This window comes from Callospermophilus lateralis, chromosome 20 (genome assembly GCF_048772815.1).
Source record: "Callospermophilus lateralis isolate mCalLat2 chromosome 20, mCalLat2.hap1, whole genome shotgun sequence".
Classification (NCBI taxonomy): domain Eukaryota; kingdom Metazoa; phylum Chordata; class Mammalia; order Rodentia; family Sciuridae; genus Callospermophilus; species Callospermophilus lateralis.
In genome coordinates this window covers 4,476,547-4,490,131 of record NC_135324.1, presented here as the reverse complement: position 1 = coordinate 4,490,131, position 13,585 = coordinate 4,476,547, and the positions used below count along the sequence as shown (strand labels likewise).

General features: G+C 42.2%; 1 protein-coding gene across 5 annotated transcripts in view; it reads left to right on the top strand.

Moving 5' to 3' along the window:
* Positions 1–13,585, top strand: part of Pparg (peroxisome proliferator activated receptor gamma) — a 140,097-nt gene that overhangs the window by 102,526 nt on the left and 23,986 nt on the right. For all 5 annotated transcript variants that reach the window (XM_076841041.1, XM_076841043.1, XM_076841042.1 and 2 more), the window contains 2 exons: positions 1,443–1,581; positions 11,441–11,640. In XM_076841041.1, coding sequence (XP_076697156.1) covers positions 1,443–1,581; positions 11,441–11,640 — 339 coding nt within the window. The remainder of the gene's footprint in view (positions 1–1,442; positions 1,582–11,440; positions 11,641–13,585) is intronic.

Below are 13,585 nucleotides of genomic sequence, written 5' to 3'. Positions count from 1 at the left end.
GCCGGACGGAAACCTTGAACATCATAGGAAATTTCTGTGATATATGAAAACTCATAATCGCTGTCGGAAACCAGATAAACTATAGCACAGTAAAGGGGACCGAGAGTTCTCAAAGAGAAGTGGGCAGAGGCAGGCCGTAGTACTCGTTAGGGTGGTTGAGGCTCGTTGAGAAGGTGAGATATGACCCAAAATTACATTGAGGCTGATGGGCAAGTATATTCGGGCTGAGTCCCTAAGCCAAAATCCATAGCCCTCCAAAATTTTTGAGCATCGTTCCCAAGGGTTATTCAACCTGTATTTAGAAAAAAAAAGAGCTTCCCATCTGAGAGAAAGAAGTCAGGAGTGACTTTAGAGATCTTTGGCTGGAGAGGATGGAATGGTATCATTCACAGGGGACGATCAGGACTCTAGTTTTGGACAGGCTGGAGTGGAGATGGCCATTGGGTTTCCAAGCAAAGACATCAAGTAAGGAGTAGAACCTGCACACCAAGATTTAAAGATGAAATTCTGGAGAAAGTCAGGGTGCACACCAGTGGCTGCTGCGCCAATACCAAACCAGTGGTTTTCGTACCAAAGGGGACCTGATCAGTTTGAATTCTTTCAGGAAGAGGAACACTAGAGAAATGAATAGGAATCTGTTTAACTCCCAAAAATGGAGTGAGAAGACATTTCTGATTGCAAACCTTTCCCATTCACCCCTCAAAAGATGTGGCAAATGGAGCAGAAAAAAAATCCCCTTTGCCCCAAATGGGCGTGCTTGCCATTTTGAGATAGCAGATTCTCTGAGGATTTCTATATCACTTGTCTCATTATTTCCTACTATCTCTGTCTGTAGGCTCCGACAGCGAGGCTCTCTTTCAACCGTACAAATAAATGAAACATTCAGCAGGAAATTATGCAACATAGAGAATTTAAAAAAAAAAAAATTATCCACATGTGGATTTTTATTGGCCCCGATCATGTTTTAGAATGAAATGATTCTAACTTTGCCAAACTGTTTTAACACAAATTATAAAGGCCGGGGCCTGCTGTTGGAATGGTTTGCAGAAAGGCTGGACTGATTACATGGTGTTTTATTTGCATTACATTAAATCCAGAGCTGGCTGAAAAGCAAACACGGAGCCAGGGTACACAAAGTGACATCAGTTGGATGTGCTCCGTCCATCTGAGAGCTAAAAAAGCACACTGGAGATCCATCCTCTGGCTCCTTTTTTTTAAATATATATTTTTATTTTTTAATAACAAAGAAACAAGTTCCAGAGAGCCTGAGGGACTTGCCTCCAGTTGGTAAAACTGCTTTAAGAACCTGCCTCTTCTGATACCCACGCCTACGTCCCTCTAGCTAGGGGACTTTGCTTCCAAGTGTCCTAAAGACTTTAAAAAAAAAAAAAAAAATTCACTTCTTTTCTTTTTTTTTTTTTTTCTCCCAAATCCCTTTGCAGGGTTTCTTCCGGAGGACCATCCGATTGAAGCTTATTTATGATAGGTGTGATCTCAACTGTCGGATCCACAAAAAAAGTAGAAATAAATGTCAGTACTGTCGATTTCAGAAATGCCTGGCCGTGGGGATGTCTCATAACGGTAAGTGAACACTTGTCACCAAAATCTTGTCATACACTTGGTGTCTGCCAGGTCAGCAGGCACCAGGGCCCTTGATGGCAATGCGTGCAGTTTCCCCACAAAACATCAGGTTTCAGAGTATCACGTGCCAAGAAGACATTTCTCACTTAGGTCAGTGATTTTAAACTCTTAGTATAGAGTCCTTCTCTTTGATGCTGAGCCTCTGCGGTGATGATGGGAGAAAAGACTTGAAAACCAGGGGGGAGGGGGGAGGGGGAGGGGGAGGGGGGAGGGGGAAGACTATACTGTTTTAAAATAAAGGCAGTGATTATCATGATTCATTTTATGCTGCTCTAAAACAGAATTATACTTAATGTGTATCAGCAGTTTCTAAGTTAAATGTAAGAAAATCTTGAAGAATCCTGTAAATGGAATTTTAAGTGGCATATCAGAATTTAGATTTATGTTCCTCCTCCTCCTCCTCTCCTTCCTTCCTTCCTTCCTTCCTTCCTTCCTTCCTATGCAAAGAAGAGTGCAGCTCTGTCCTTGGCTTCAGGAAACAGGAGGATTGCAAGTTCAAGGTCAGCCTCAGCAACTTACCAATAAAAGGGCTGGGGATATCACTCAGTACTAAAGCACCTCTGTATCCATTGCCCAGTACCGAGAGAGAGAGAGAGAGAGAGAGAGAGAGAGAAATTAATCATTATGGGTTCAAGAGATAAAACATTTCAAAGTGACCAAATGGAATCCAAAGTTTCGTTTCCTTTGGTATCTTGTTTCCCTTCCTTCCATCTATCGTTCATTCCTCCCTTTCTTCAGGGAATCAAACCCAAGGCCTTGCCCCTGGTAAACACACACTCTACCACTGTATCCATCCTCAACTCTGATTTGTGTCTTGCGTTTGCTTTCATCTCTCTCAAAACTGATCTGGTAAAAATTTCATCTTTGAAGTCAATCCTCATCTATCTGATTAATTTTTTGTTGTTGTTCTGTAGTGCAGATGTTTGGTTTTCACAATGGAAATCATCAAGATATCTGGAAACCGCTGATTGGTTGATACTCTACCCTTTAAAAATAGTTTGCAGAATTAGAGTTGTTAGCATAGATCAGTTCCTCCAAAGGCAAGAATCTCTTATGAATAGAGCTATCAACAGCGTTGGACAGGACAGGAATTTGGTCCAACTTTCCTCAACAGTTGACCACATCTGCTTAGTACAACTGCAGTCACTGATTGCAAAATAATTTGCTGGTTGAATTCCATCCGTCTCCTTTTTATTTCAAGCCTCATAAAACATAAGGGCAAGTTTTCAAGTCAAGAGAGCTCTCTATTTTACGTGATGCAATCAAGTTCCAATAAACTTATTTTATCTTTATGAAGAAACCCTGGACTCTGAGGTCATTATCATCAAGATAGCTCAGGAAACCTGCCCATTCTACTCATAATACTGGTTTTTTGTTTGTTTGTGGGGTTTTTTTGCCAATTAAAACAATTGTCACTTCACACATTCTTGTGAAATATAATTCCTAATACTTTCAGGAACTGCACATGTTGATGTAAAAGGTTTCCTGCTGTTTACAGGCAGAGCAAAAGTTCACATAAAATATATCCCTGGATGCTTATTATTTGTAGGCAAATATTATTCATAGCCCAACCTACTGGCTAGTGGTTTAGCTCAGTGGTAGAGTGCATGCTTAGTGTGCAGGAGACCCTGGGTTCTTTTCCTAGCCCTGAAAAAAAAAAGCCCAGTGTATGTAGTATGGGTGGAATAATTACCTCCTCCCAGAAAAATTGGAGAGCTACCATAAACTCAATAACACGGTCATCTTTTGACTTCATGCAACAATTAGGTTATTCTGTTTTGAGAGAGGGGCAATCTTGACGAAGTGTTCAGTTTTTGCAAAGGCAAGAAAAAATTAGGAATTGAATATCAGTACATGAGAGACCTAGACAGCTCAACCCTTAAAAGGATTGCAAACTTGACTAAGAAAACCCTCCTTGTAGGTTTTTATGGCAGTGTGTCCTTTGCACAGGAAAGAAAGCATTGAGATTCTCTGAGCCCAAGAAAGGAGACATAACACTTGATAAGTGATGCCTGTTATTCTGATGAAGTAAACATTTCTAAACACAAAGTCTTCTAGGTAGTTATAGTCACTGTTTAAAATTCATGACTTGGGGACTATAGTTGAAGCATGCAAGAGGCCCTGGGTTCAATACCTACTACTGCAAAACAAAAGCAAAAAAAAAAAAAAAACAAACAAACAAAAAAACTCATTACTTTGTCCAATATAAGGCAATAGTCATGATTTTTCCGTTCATATAAAATGTCTTTTTAGTTACCAAAAGAGGCATCTAGTATTATGCCAAAAATCAGTTTTCAGTGTCTGCAAGAAAAAAAAGAACATCCCCCAAAGTAAGTTCACCCCATTCTACATCACTATTATTTCTGCTCTTTGGTCTCTGTTTAATCTAGTTAATATATTTGAAGGCAGATTCTGAAGTAATTGTCAAAAAATTCTAAGGGTCCTGGGGGATATAATTGGAATATTACTGAAACTGGTGAGCACTGAATTCTTTCAACTTTGAGATTTCTGTTGTTCCTTTTTTAAAAAATATTTTTTTTTTAGTTGTAGATGGACACAATGCCTTTATTTTATTTATTTTTATGTGGTGCTGAGGATTGAACCCAGCGCCTTTCATGCAAAAGGAAGGCACTCTGCCACTGAGCCACAACCCCAGCCCCCAGAACTGCCTTTTGTGTGTGACTGGAACAGTAGTAAGTCCAGGGTCGGCGCATTTAAAAAACAATCTGAGAAAAGGTTCTTGGGTTCCTTAGGAGTCAGTTCAGTTACATGTGCCCTAGAACACTGAAAGTTGATTTTTAAAAAATTGTGCTTTACGTAAGTTTAAAAAATGACTGATCATTGGGGATTCCACTGAGAGCAACTGCTTAAACTTTGGGTTTAATCCGCAGCATTTTAAAAAAAAAAAAAAAGAGCAAAACCTTAGCTTTGCTGATTAGATGTCCAGTGATATAAATAATGTGAAGGGTTTTTCTTTTTTACAAAAAGCTGACTACCTTAAAAGATAATTTCTCAGTGACTTCATCAAATATAGAAAAATGGTTTCACCAGTTTTTGCAGCACTCAGCGTTTTTAAGGTAGTTGTCTTGATGCTTTGAAAATAGCTCTAGTATATATTGAGAAAGAAAAAAAAAGCTAAATGGAAAATGTATTTCAATTTAACCTAATATTTGTCTTCTCTAACCTTTGCTATGGTTTAGATAAGGGCCCCCCTCCGAGGTTTATGTGTTAAAGCCTTGGTTGCCAGCCTGTGGCACTACTGGGAAGGGCAGAATGTTTAGGAGGAGGGGCCTATTGCAAGGAGGTTAGGTCATTGGGGGCGTGCTCTTGAAGAGAATACCAGGGCCCGCCCCCTCCTGTCTCTCTTTGCTTCCTGCCCACCACGAAGTGAAGGGGCCTCTTTTGCCATGCACTCCCACTATGATGTGCTTCCATGGGCCCAAAGCAACAGAGCCAAGCATCCTTGATCTTTATGGTAGGAAGGAAAATTACCCAAATGTCAACTTCAGAAAAGACGAAAGAGTCCTAATGCGCAAGACAGCTCTGTCACTCAAACCCGCATGGCATAGATGATGGATCATTGAGGAGCCCCCCTCACCATCTTCCCACTCTGCCTTCTTCAGAGCAGAACTTCAAGCAAACTGCTTTGTTCTGTGTTTGTAAACATCCGGGGCCTCTATAGATCATGCCCTTATGTTCCCTGACAGTTCAAAAGTCTTGTCTTCCATAAGACTTTCTGGATTCCTTGTGCTTCCTCTTCTGCGTGATTTATCCCTTCCTGGGACACGCAGTCTGCCTTGAAAAGCAAGGGAGTGCTTAGGTCTGTATGACTCAACACCACCCCTCTCACAGCAGCAAGAGAGGGAGGGGAAAGAACCAGGGATCTTTCCATCAGAAGACAAATGCTATGCTGGGAGCACTGGGGAGGTGAGATGGGAGGAAGTGAGCTGTGACCAAGAAGTCAAAGTGTCTGAGAGGAGAGAGGTTATCACAGACTGATCTGGGCATCTCCTCTGGGTGACCACAGAATAGATGGACCAAGTTGGAGGGTAGGGGGGACACAGGAAGAAGAGCTGGTTTGGAAGTTTTATTTGTGTTTAAGGAACACGGAGCCTCCGTGTATAAAGGAAGACCGGAAGGCGAGCAAAATAAAGATCTAAACTCAAGAAAGAGAAAGGAGGACTCACTAGTACCTGTTGCTGGTTGGGGGGAAGCTGTAATAGGAACAGCAGAGTGTGCACCCAGGAAGGACCGGCAGAGAGATCTGGGAAACAGCAGAAAGGGGTCCGCCAAGAAAGAAAAACCAGGAGGAGACATTTTTTAAAGGAAAAGGGTGGAGGTGGTCCAGTGTGTGGAAGGTGGGGGAGTCCTCCTAATGGGAGCAGATTGAAAATGCACGAGAGGCCCCTGGGTCTGGCCACGAGAAGAGCACTCAGGGCTTCCAGTTTCAGTTAACTCAGCTCAGCAAAAGCTGGATCGCAGAAAGGGCAGGTCAGTCAGAAGTGCTGCAAGGGCAGAGGTGGCCGGGTAGGAAGCTGAGACCTGTCTGCTCTGGCAGAAAGGATGCAGCCAGTCGGACATCAAGAGAGATTCATCCACAGTGTTTCTTCTGGCCCCTGTAGAGGCATCCTTCTCTCCCAGCGCAGAGTGTGTGGCACAGTGTCTTGAATCAAAACAGATACTCAGTGAATGAACTTTAGCCTTCAGAGTATTGGAAACAAGTCGGAAGGTGAAGGAAGGTGGTGTTTTGCACATTTCTGCAAAGACACCTAGGTAAATGTTTAAATGCCCTCTGCCAATAATTAGATAAATGTCACCCCTCCGTAAAAATGCTATTGGCGATCGGATTGTTCCTTCTTTTCCTCTAGAGGAACTAGAAAGTCGTAGTTATTAGACTGCCGAGTCCCACAGAACCTCAGAGTGCACAAATTTTCTTTCTTGTTTCTTCTCTTTGTTTTTGTTGTTGTTTGGTTGGTTGTCATTTTCTTCAAAAGATGTCGGAAGCTAAGGAGGATGTGGCTCAGTGATAGAGTGCTTGTCTAGCATGTGCAAGGCTCCCGGGACTGCAGAAAAAAAAAGAAAAGCAGAGAGAGGTAGAAAAGCATGACTTATTAGCAATAGCCGTGCGAATACCAACAGTGTTATGTCTCATTTGTACACAAAAAAATAAAAATTCCCAGGCTAGGGTTGTGGCTCAGCAGTAGAGCACTCGCCTAGCACGTGCAGGGCCCTGGGTTCGATCCTCAGCACCACATAAAAATAAATAAATAAAACAAAGGTATTGTGTCCTACTACAATTAAAAAATAAATATTAAAAAAAATGAAAGAATAAAAGTTTCCATAAAAAGTGGGAACAGGGACCAGGAACGGTGGCTTTACTCACTATCAAGCCCTAACATGATTGCAAATTCCATCCCTTGGATGTTGAAAGAGAAATATATTTTTAATAAATATATTTATTTATTTTTAATACATATATTTATTTATATTTAATAAATATATTAATAATATATTTTTAACTTGTTTCATTGGGCTGTTTTCTATTGATTTATTATCTTGAGAACTTGCATTAATTAACCTTTGTAACTAAGCAGCTTCTGTCTTTCACACTCCTATAGTGAGGTAGGTATTTTGAGAATGTGTCTATTAATTGTCTCTTAGTGCTGTACCCAAATCCAGAAAGCAGGATATCTATTTTGTACACTTGGAGTTTGCTGTTCGGTAATATCAGGACAAGAACTCTAGGATGAATCTGTTCTATGCTAGCAAAAGAGTATTTTTTAAATTTTTTTAAATTTTATTTTTGAGTTGTAGTTGGACACAATACCTTTATTTTATTTTTATGTGGTGCTGAGGATCAAACCCAGGGCCTCGAACATGCTAGGCGAGCGTTCTGCCACTGAGCCACAAACCCAGCCCCAAAAAGGGTATTTTTTAAAGTATAAGCTAATACAGTTTCACTCAGAAATTAATGAGCCTCTCTCAAACGTAGTCTTCATATCAAGAGCCTACTGAGTCTGATATTCAGAATTTCTTTTTAACCATGATAAAGGAATTTTCTGTGATTTCTTTCATTTCCTTTTTAATTTATTTTTATTTTTATTTTTTATTTAATTGCAGTGTCTGGGATCAAATCCAGGGCTTCCCACGTGCTAGGCACACCAGCTACCACTGAGCTCTGCCTGCAGCCCTCTCTAGCTGATTTATTATCCCAAATATGAAACTGAATGCCAGGTTTCAGAAAGTTGCTCTATGTGATAGGTGCTAGATCTGTGGAGCAGAAAACACTGTGTCTTTTTCCCCACGTAGGGCCTCAAAGAGTAGACAGATTGCTTTAAAAAAGAGAGCAGGTGGGGCTGAAGTTGTGGCTCAGTGGCAGAACGCTTGCCTGCCATGTGTGAGGCACTGGGTTCGATTCTCAGCACCACATATAAATAAATTAATAAACAAAATAAAGGTCTGTTGACAATTTTAAAAAACATATATTTAAAAAAAGAGAGAGCTGAAGTCAGGTTTGGTGGCATGCGCTTGTAATATCAGTGACTGGGGAGGCCAAGGCAGGAGGATGATAAGTGCAAGGCCAGCCTCAACAACTTGGTGAGACCCTGTCTCAAAATAAAAAATAACAAGGACTGGTTTGGACTGGGGTCATAGCTCAGTGGCAGAGTGCTTGCCTAGCATATGTGAGACCCTGGGTTTGATTCTCAGCACCGCATATAAATAAAGGTGATTGACAATTAAAAAAATATTTTTAAACAAAAAGGCGGGGGGCGGGCTAGGATGTAGCTCAGTGGTAGAGTGCCTCTGGGTTCAATTCTCAGTACCGCAAGGGGAAAAAAAAGAGAGAGAGAAAGCAGAGTATGTTTCTAAGTACTTTGTGTCACAGACATGTGCAGAATTTAGAGTAAATATAGAGCTAAAGGGAGGAACCTTGAGAGATCCTCTTTTTCAGGTCCTCCATTCTGTAGATCAAGCAATTGAGGACCAGAGAAGTTAAGTAATTATCTGAAAGTCACCCAGCTGGTTCGTCACAGAGCAGAGACTAGAAAGTGGACTTGCTGACTGTGTGGAGTGCAGCATGAGTTCCATTGCCTTCCAGAAACCAAAAGTTCTCACACAGTGACTCACAGCAATATACAGAGTGTTTTCCCCTCTCTCTGAAGTTTAATCATTAGTGATAGAAGATTTGGAAACATTCACTTGTATGTGGGCACACTCAGCCTTTATAGTTCTGGTTCCTAATCTAGAATGTTCATCTCTATTTCCAAACTCTGGTTTAGGAAGGACTTCTAGGAAACGACCATACAACTCCCATAATGTCCCTCCTCTTGGTTCACAGATTCCCTACTTGAAACAGTGAGACTTGGGCTGGGGTTGTGGCTCAAGGGTAGAGGCCTGTCTAGCCTGTGCCCGGCCCTGGGTTCCATCTCCAGCAGGAGAAAAAAAAATATATATATATATTGCTCAACTAAAAATCACCATTCCCTAACCAGAGGGACAGAGATAAGTTTTGTTTTGCCTTTTTTCTCTTTCTCTGTGGGGAGAGCAGTGTGCCCTGGCTGCTATTCTGATCTGTAATCTACAGCAGCCACCTCTCCAGCCACAGTCATAAAAACTCTGTTTAGGAAGCACTCACCACTTCTGTGCCTTCTGCAGTACTCCACGTGGGGTGCACGGGTATGACCAAACAGGACCCCAAAGCAACAAAACAAAGTCAGCCTTTTCTCCTTAAAAAAAAAAAGTCTGGGCAACCTACCGAGGCCCTGTCTCGAAGCTTAAAACAAAAAGTTAAGAGCTATAGATACGGCTCAGTGGTAGAGGGTCCCAGGATTCTATCCCTAGTCCTACAAAAATAAACACACACACATGAATGAAAGTTTTTATTTCCTCTGTAACTTCAGATTTCTGTATGTTGTATGCAAATTCAGTCCCACCAAATAAGATGCATTTTTTTTTCATTCCTTTTCTAAGCCTCCAATGTATAAAAATACTAAAATCGCCTGCATTAACTAGTCGCACTTATAGCTAGACCTAACGTGTAGCATAGACATTTAACAATACAAATAATTGGTTCAGAAGATTCAACCTTTTCTAGGAGGATCCCAAGTTGGAGGTCAGCCTGGACAAGTTAGCAATACCCTGTCTCAAAAAAAGGAAAAAGAAAAAAAAAAAAAGATTTAGGCCTTTTGGGAACTTCATTTGTGAAAATTCACATTGTATCTAGATGCTAAGAGAAATAGTTTGCTTTAATATCTCATGATTAAAAATAATTTTCAGCCGAGCACAGAGGTATACGGCTGGTGACTCAGGAGGGTGAGGCAGGAGAATCACAAGTTCAAGGCCAGCCTGAGCAACTATACGAGACCCTGTCTCAAAACAAAAATAAAAAGGACTGGGGAGGCAGCCCCAAGGGTAGAATGCCCCTGGAATCCCAGGAGTTTAAAGGAAAAAAAAAAAAAAAAGACTTTTTTAAAGTTTGATTTTTGGATATTTTTGTTATGGGAAAGCAGAACTATCAACATAATAAGTGCAATAAGTAGGTATCTTTGGCTATTGAAAGCTTTTTAAATTGTCCACTAGGAAAAAAGGAAATGCTTTCCTAGGCATGTAAACGTCTATGTATATTCATAGTTTCTTACCTGTAAAAATTTAAATAATGCATAGAACAGTGCCTGGCACGCTCAATCATTAGGCATCTGGGAAGAGACGGTATTTTGGGGTCTTTGAAATCAGACAGTGGTGATTTAGCCACCTCTATTTCATTATATAATAAGTGCGATTTTCCCCAAGACTCATGCCACAATTTTCCCCCCCAGTAACTGGGGATGGAACCCAGGGCCTCACACATGCTCCACAAGCGCTCACCACTGAGCCACACTCCCAGCCCCAGTGGATTATTTTTTCCCCCTCCTTAGGGCTTGCTGACCTCTCCTAAGTATTCCTCCTGGCCCTTCTTTCTTTTCCTTCTGCTTTCACACCTCCTCGCCCCCCCCAAGACGCCAAATGTTAAGGATATTGTCTTTCTGACAAAGCATTCCGGGGGTCATGGTCAGGGAATGAGTTCAGCCTCTCCCTACTAAGTGCCAAAGCCCTGTCTGTCCTGGTAAGTGAAATAAAGCACCGTCTGTATCTCCGGGTTAACAGGAGCAAACCAGATCCTCCAGAATCCCCGAGAACAAAGCCTCTGCTTGTGCTGCTTTGGATCCTGCGCAGTTCCTTACTTGAGTTCATGAAACGTGCAGATCATCCTGGGGACCCAAAGATAAATAAGACGCTATCTCTGGCCTTCAGGACACTGTTCTATGGGGGGATGAACAGGCGTGTAAATTAAATGATTCTGGCACAATGTGAAAATTGCTGTCACTGGAGTATATACCAAGGGTCCAGTGGAGTCCACGGGAAAGAATCATTCGCTGCGCTTAAAAGCCTCCCAAAGAAAATGACATTTAAACAGGGTCTTGAGGGATGGATAGGAGTTGGCTCCCAATCATTTCATGTTTGAATTTTCTTCCCTGTGCTAAACAAACTCTTTGACTTGCCTGGCAGGATCGTGCATTACATATATATATTTTTTTTCTCTTTGAATTAAAGATGTGAAGGGTTTAAGTTTTTACTGATCTTCGGGGCTGCTGTCACGAAATACAAACATGAGGCAAGTGGTAGAGGGAAACCACTTTCTGAGATGAGTAGCGAGGGGAGGGGCTCTGACCCGGCGGGAACTCAGGGCCAGGGAGGGAACAGAGGCCTCAGGAGCAGGAGTCATTCAGTGATTCATCCTGTCGTTCCTCTTCCTCTACAGCCATCAGGTTTGGGCGGATGCCACAGGCCGAGAAGGAGAAGCTGTTGGCCGAGATCTCCAGTGATATCGACCAGCTGAACCCCGAGTCTGCTGATCTCCGGGCCCTGGCAAAGCATTTGTATGACTCATACATAAAGTCCTTCCCGCTGACCAAAGCCAAGGCGAGGGCGATCTTGACAGGAAAGACAACAGACAAATCAGTTAGTTCTTTTCTGCTGCCTTCATTGGGGGTGGCCGGGGCCGGGGGCGGGAGCAGGGGTGGAGGGGGGGGATCATTTGCTTTGGGTAAGTGATTTTTACCGTGTTACGCCTGCGGATGCAGAGTGCCATTCAACGGTTAGCTGTTAACACATCACAGGAGAAGTCTGAACCACAGGAGGTGTCTTCAGATGGGATAAGTAGACATTATTTGTATACTATACATTTCTCTAAATTGGAATGGAACCTTTGAGAACAAGAAGATATGAATGAACTGGAAGCCCCTTCATGCTACCACCCTATAGGGATCCATGTCCTTTCTTAACATCAAACAATCGCTTTACCCTTGAGCTATAGCCTCAGCTACACCCTCAGCCCTCAAGTGGATTCTCTTTTATTTATTTATTTATTTATTTATTTATTTATTTATTTTGGTACCAGGGATTGAATCCAGGGGCACTTAACCACTGAGCCCCATCCCCAGCCCTTTTTTTTTTATTTTTTATTTTGAGACAGGGTCTCGCTGAGTTGCTTAGGGCCTTGCTAAGTCACTGAGGCTGGCTTGGAACTCGTGATCCTCCTGCCTCGGCCTGCTCAGATTTTTGCCTGGCTACAAATGGGTGCTTTAAACTTCTTCAGGTTCATGGAGTAGCACCGTTTAGGAAACCTCAGAACGGGTTAGAATGGTTTACTAAGCCAAATTCTCCAAGTGGAACTCCTCCCTGACAGGAAGCTGAAAAAGCAACATGGAATTATATTAAAACTTATCGAAACTATACCTGGATTCTGGTCCCAGGGTACCTACCACCAGCTGGCAGTGTGACCTGGATCATATCTCTGTCCCCCAGTTTTTTTAAATTTTTTATTTTTTAGCTGTCAATGGGCCTTTATTTTTATTTATGTATGTATTTATATGTGGTGCTTAGAAACGAACCCAGTGCCCCACACATGCTAGGCAAGTGCGCTACCACTGAGCCACAACCCCAGCCCTGTGTCCCCCAGCTTTACTGACAAGGTCTGGCTTTGATGATACAGTCCACTGAATGTTCCAGGGCAGTAAGAGCTGCAGAAATGTCCCAGCTCTCAAAAGCCCTGCATGCAATCATTGATTTTCAAGTGAACACCTCCAGGAGAGCTACACAGCTACTCAATAGATGTGTGGGACTTTTTGCCTGCTCAGATATATTTTAGGGGAAATCTTATTACCTTTTAATGTATTTGGATGACCTCCTCAAGATATTTTTTTTTTCCTTTAGCTAAACCATTTAGTAAAAGTAGAATCAGCTAAATAGAAGACTGCAGGATAGCCCCGCATGGTGGCTCACTGTAATCCCAGCAACTCAGGATGCAGAGGAAGGAGGTTTGAAAATCGGAGGCCAGCCGCAGCAACTTAGCAAGAACCCGTCCCAAAAACTAAAACTGGGGATGTGGCTTAGTGGTAAAGCACCCCCCAGAGTTCAATCCCCAGGACCATAAAAACAAAAATAAAAAAATAAAAATAGAAACTGTGGGATAGAGGCACGTGGCCTATAGGACAGGTTTCTATGTATAAAAGAGGTCATTAGGGGCAGGAGAATGGCTCAGGGGTGGAGCACTTGCCTGGCATGTGTGAGGCACTGAGTTCGATCCTCAGCACCACATAAAAATAAATAAAATAAAGATATAAAAAGAGAGAGAGAGAGAGAGAAGTCATTGGTCCCTTAACAATTACGGCTCATTATAATTTCAAACTAAACCCCCACTTCTTAACATTTGGGCCACACAGCCATCGTCTGGCTGCTGTTCTTTCTTAATAGTCTCTTATTAAAGACAAGCCAACCAAAGTCCAGAGAGGAAAGCTGCAGCGTGGGAGCACCTTCTTCAGATGCTCTCTTTCTATCACTTGGTAAAATAGCCATTTTTGGTTTGGTGTGGCCCACCGCCTTCTGCCATCTCCGCCTATTCCCC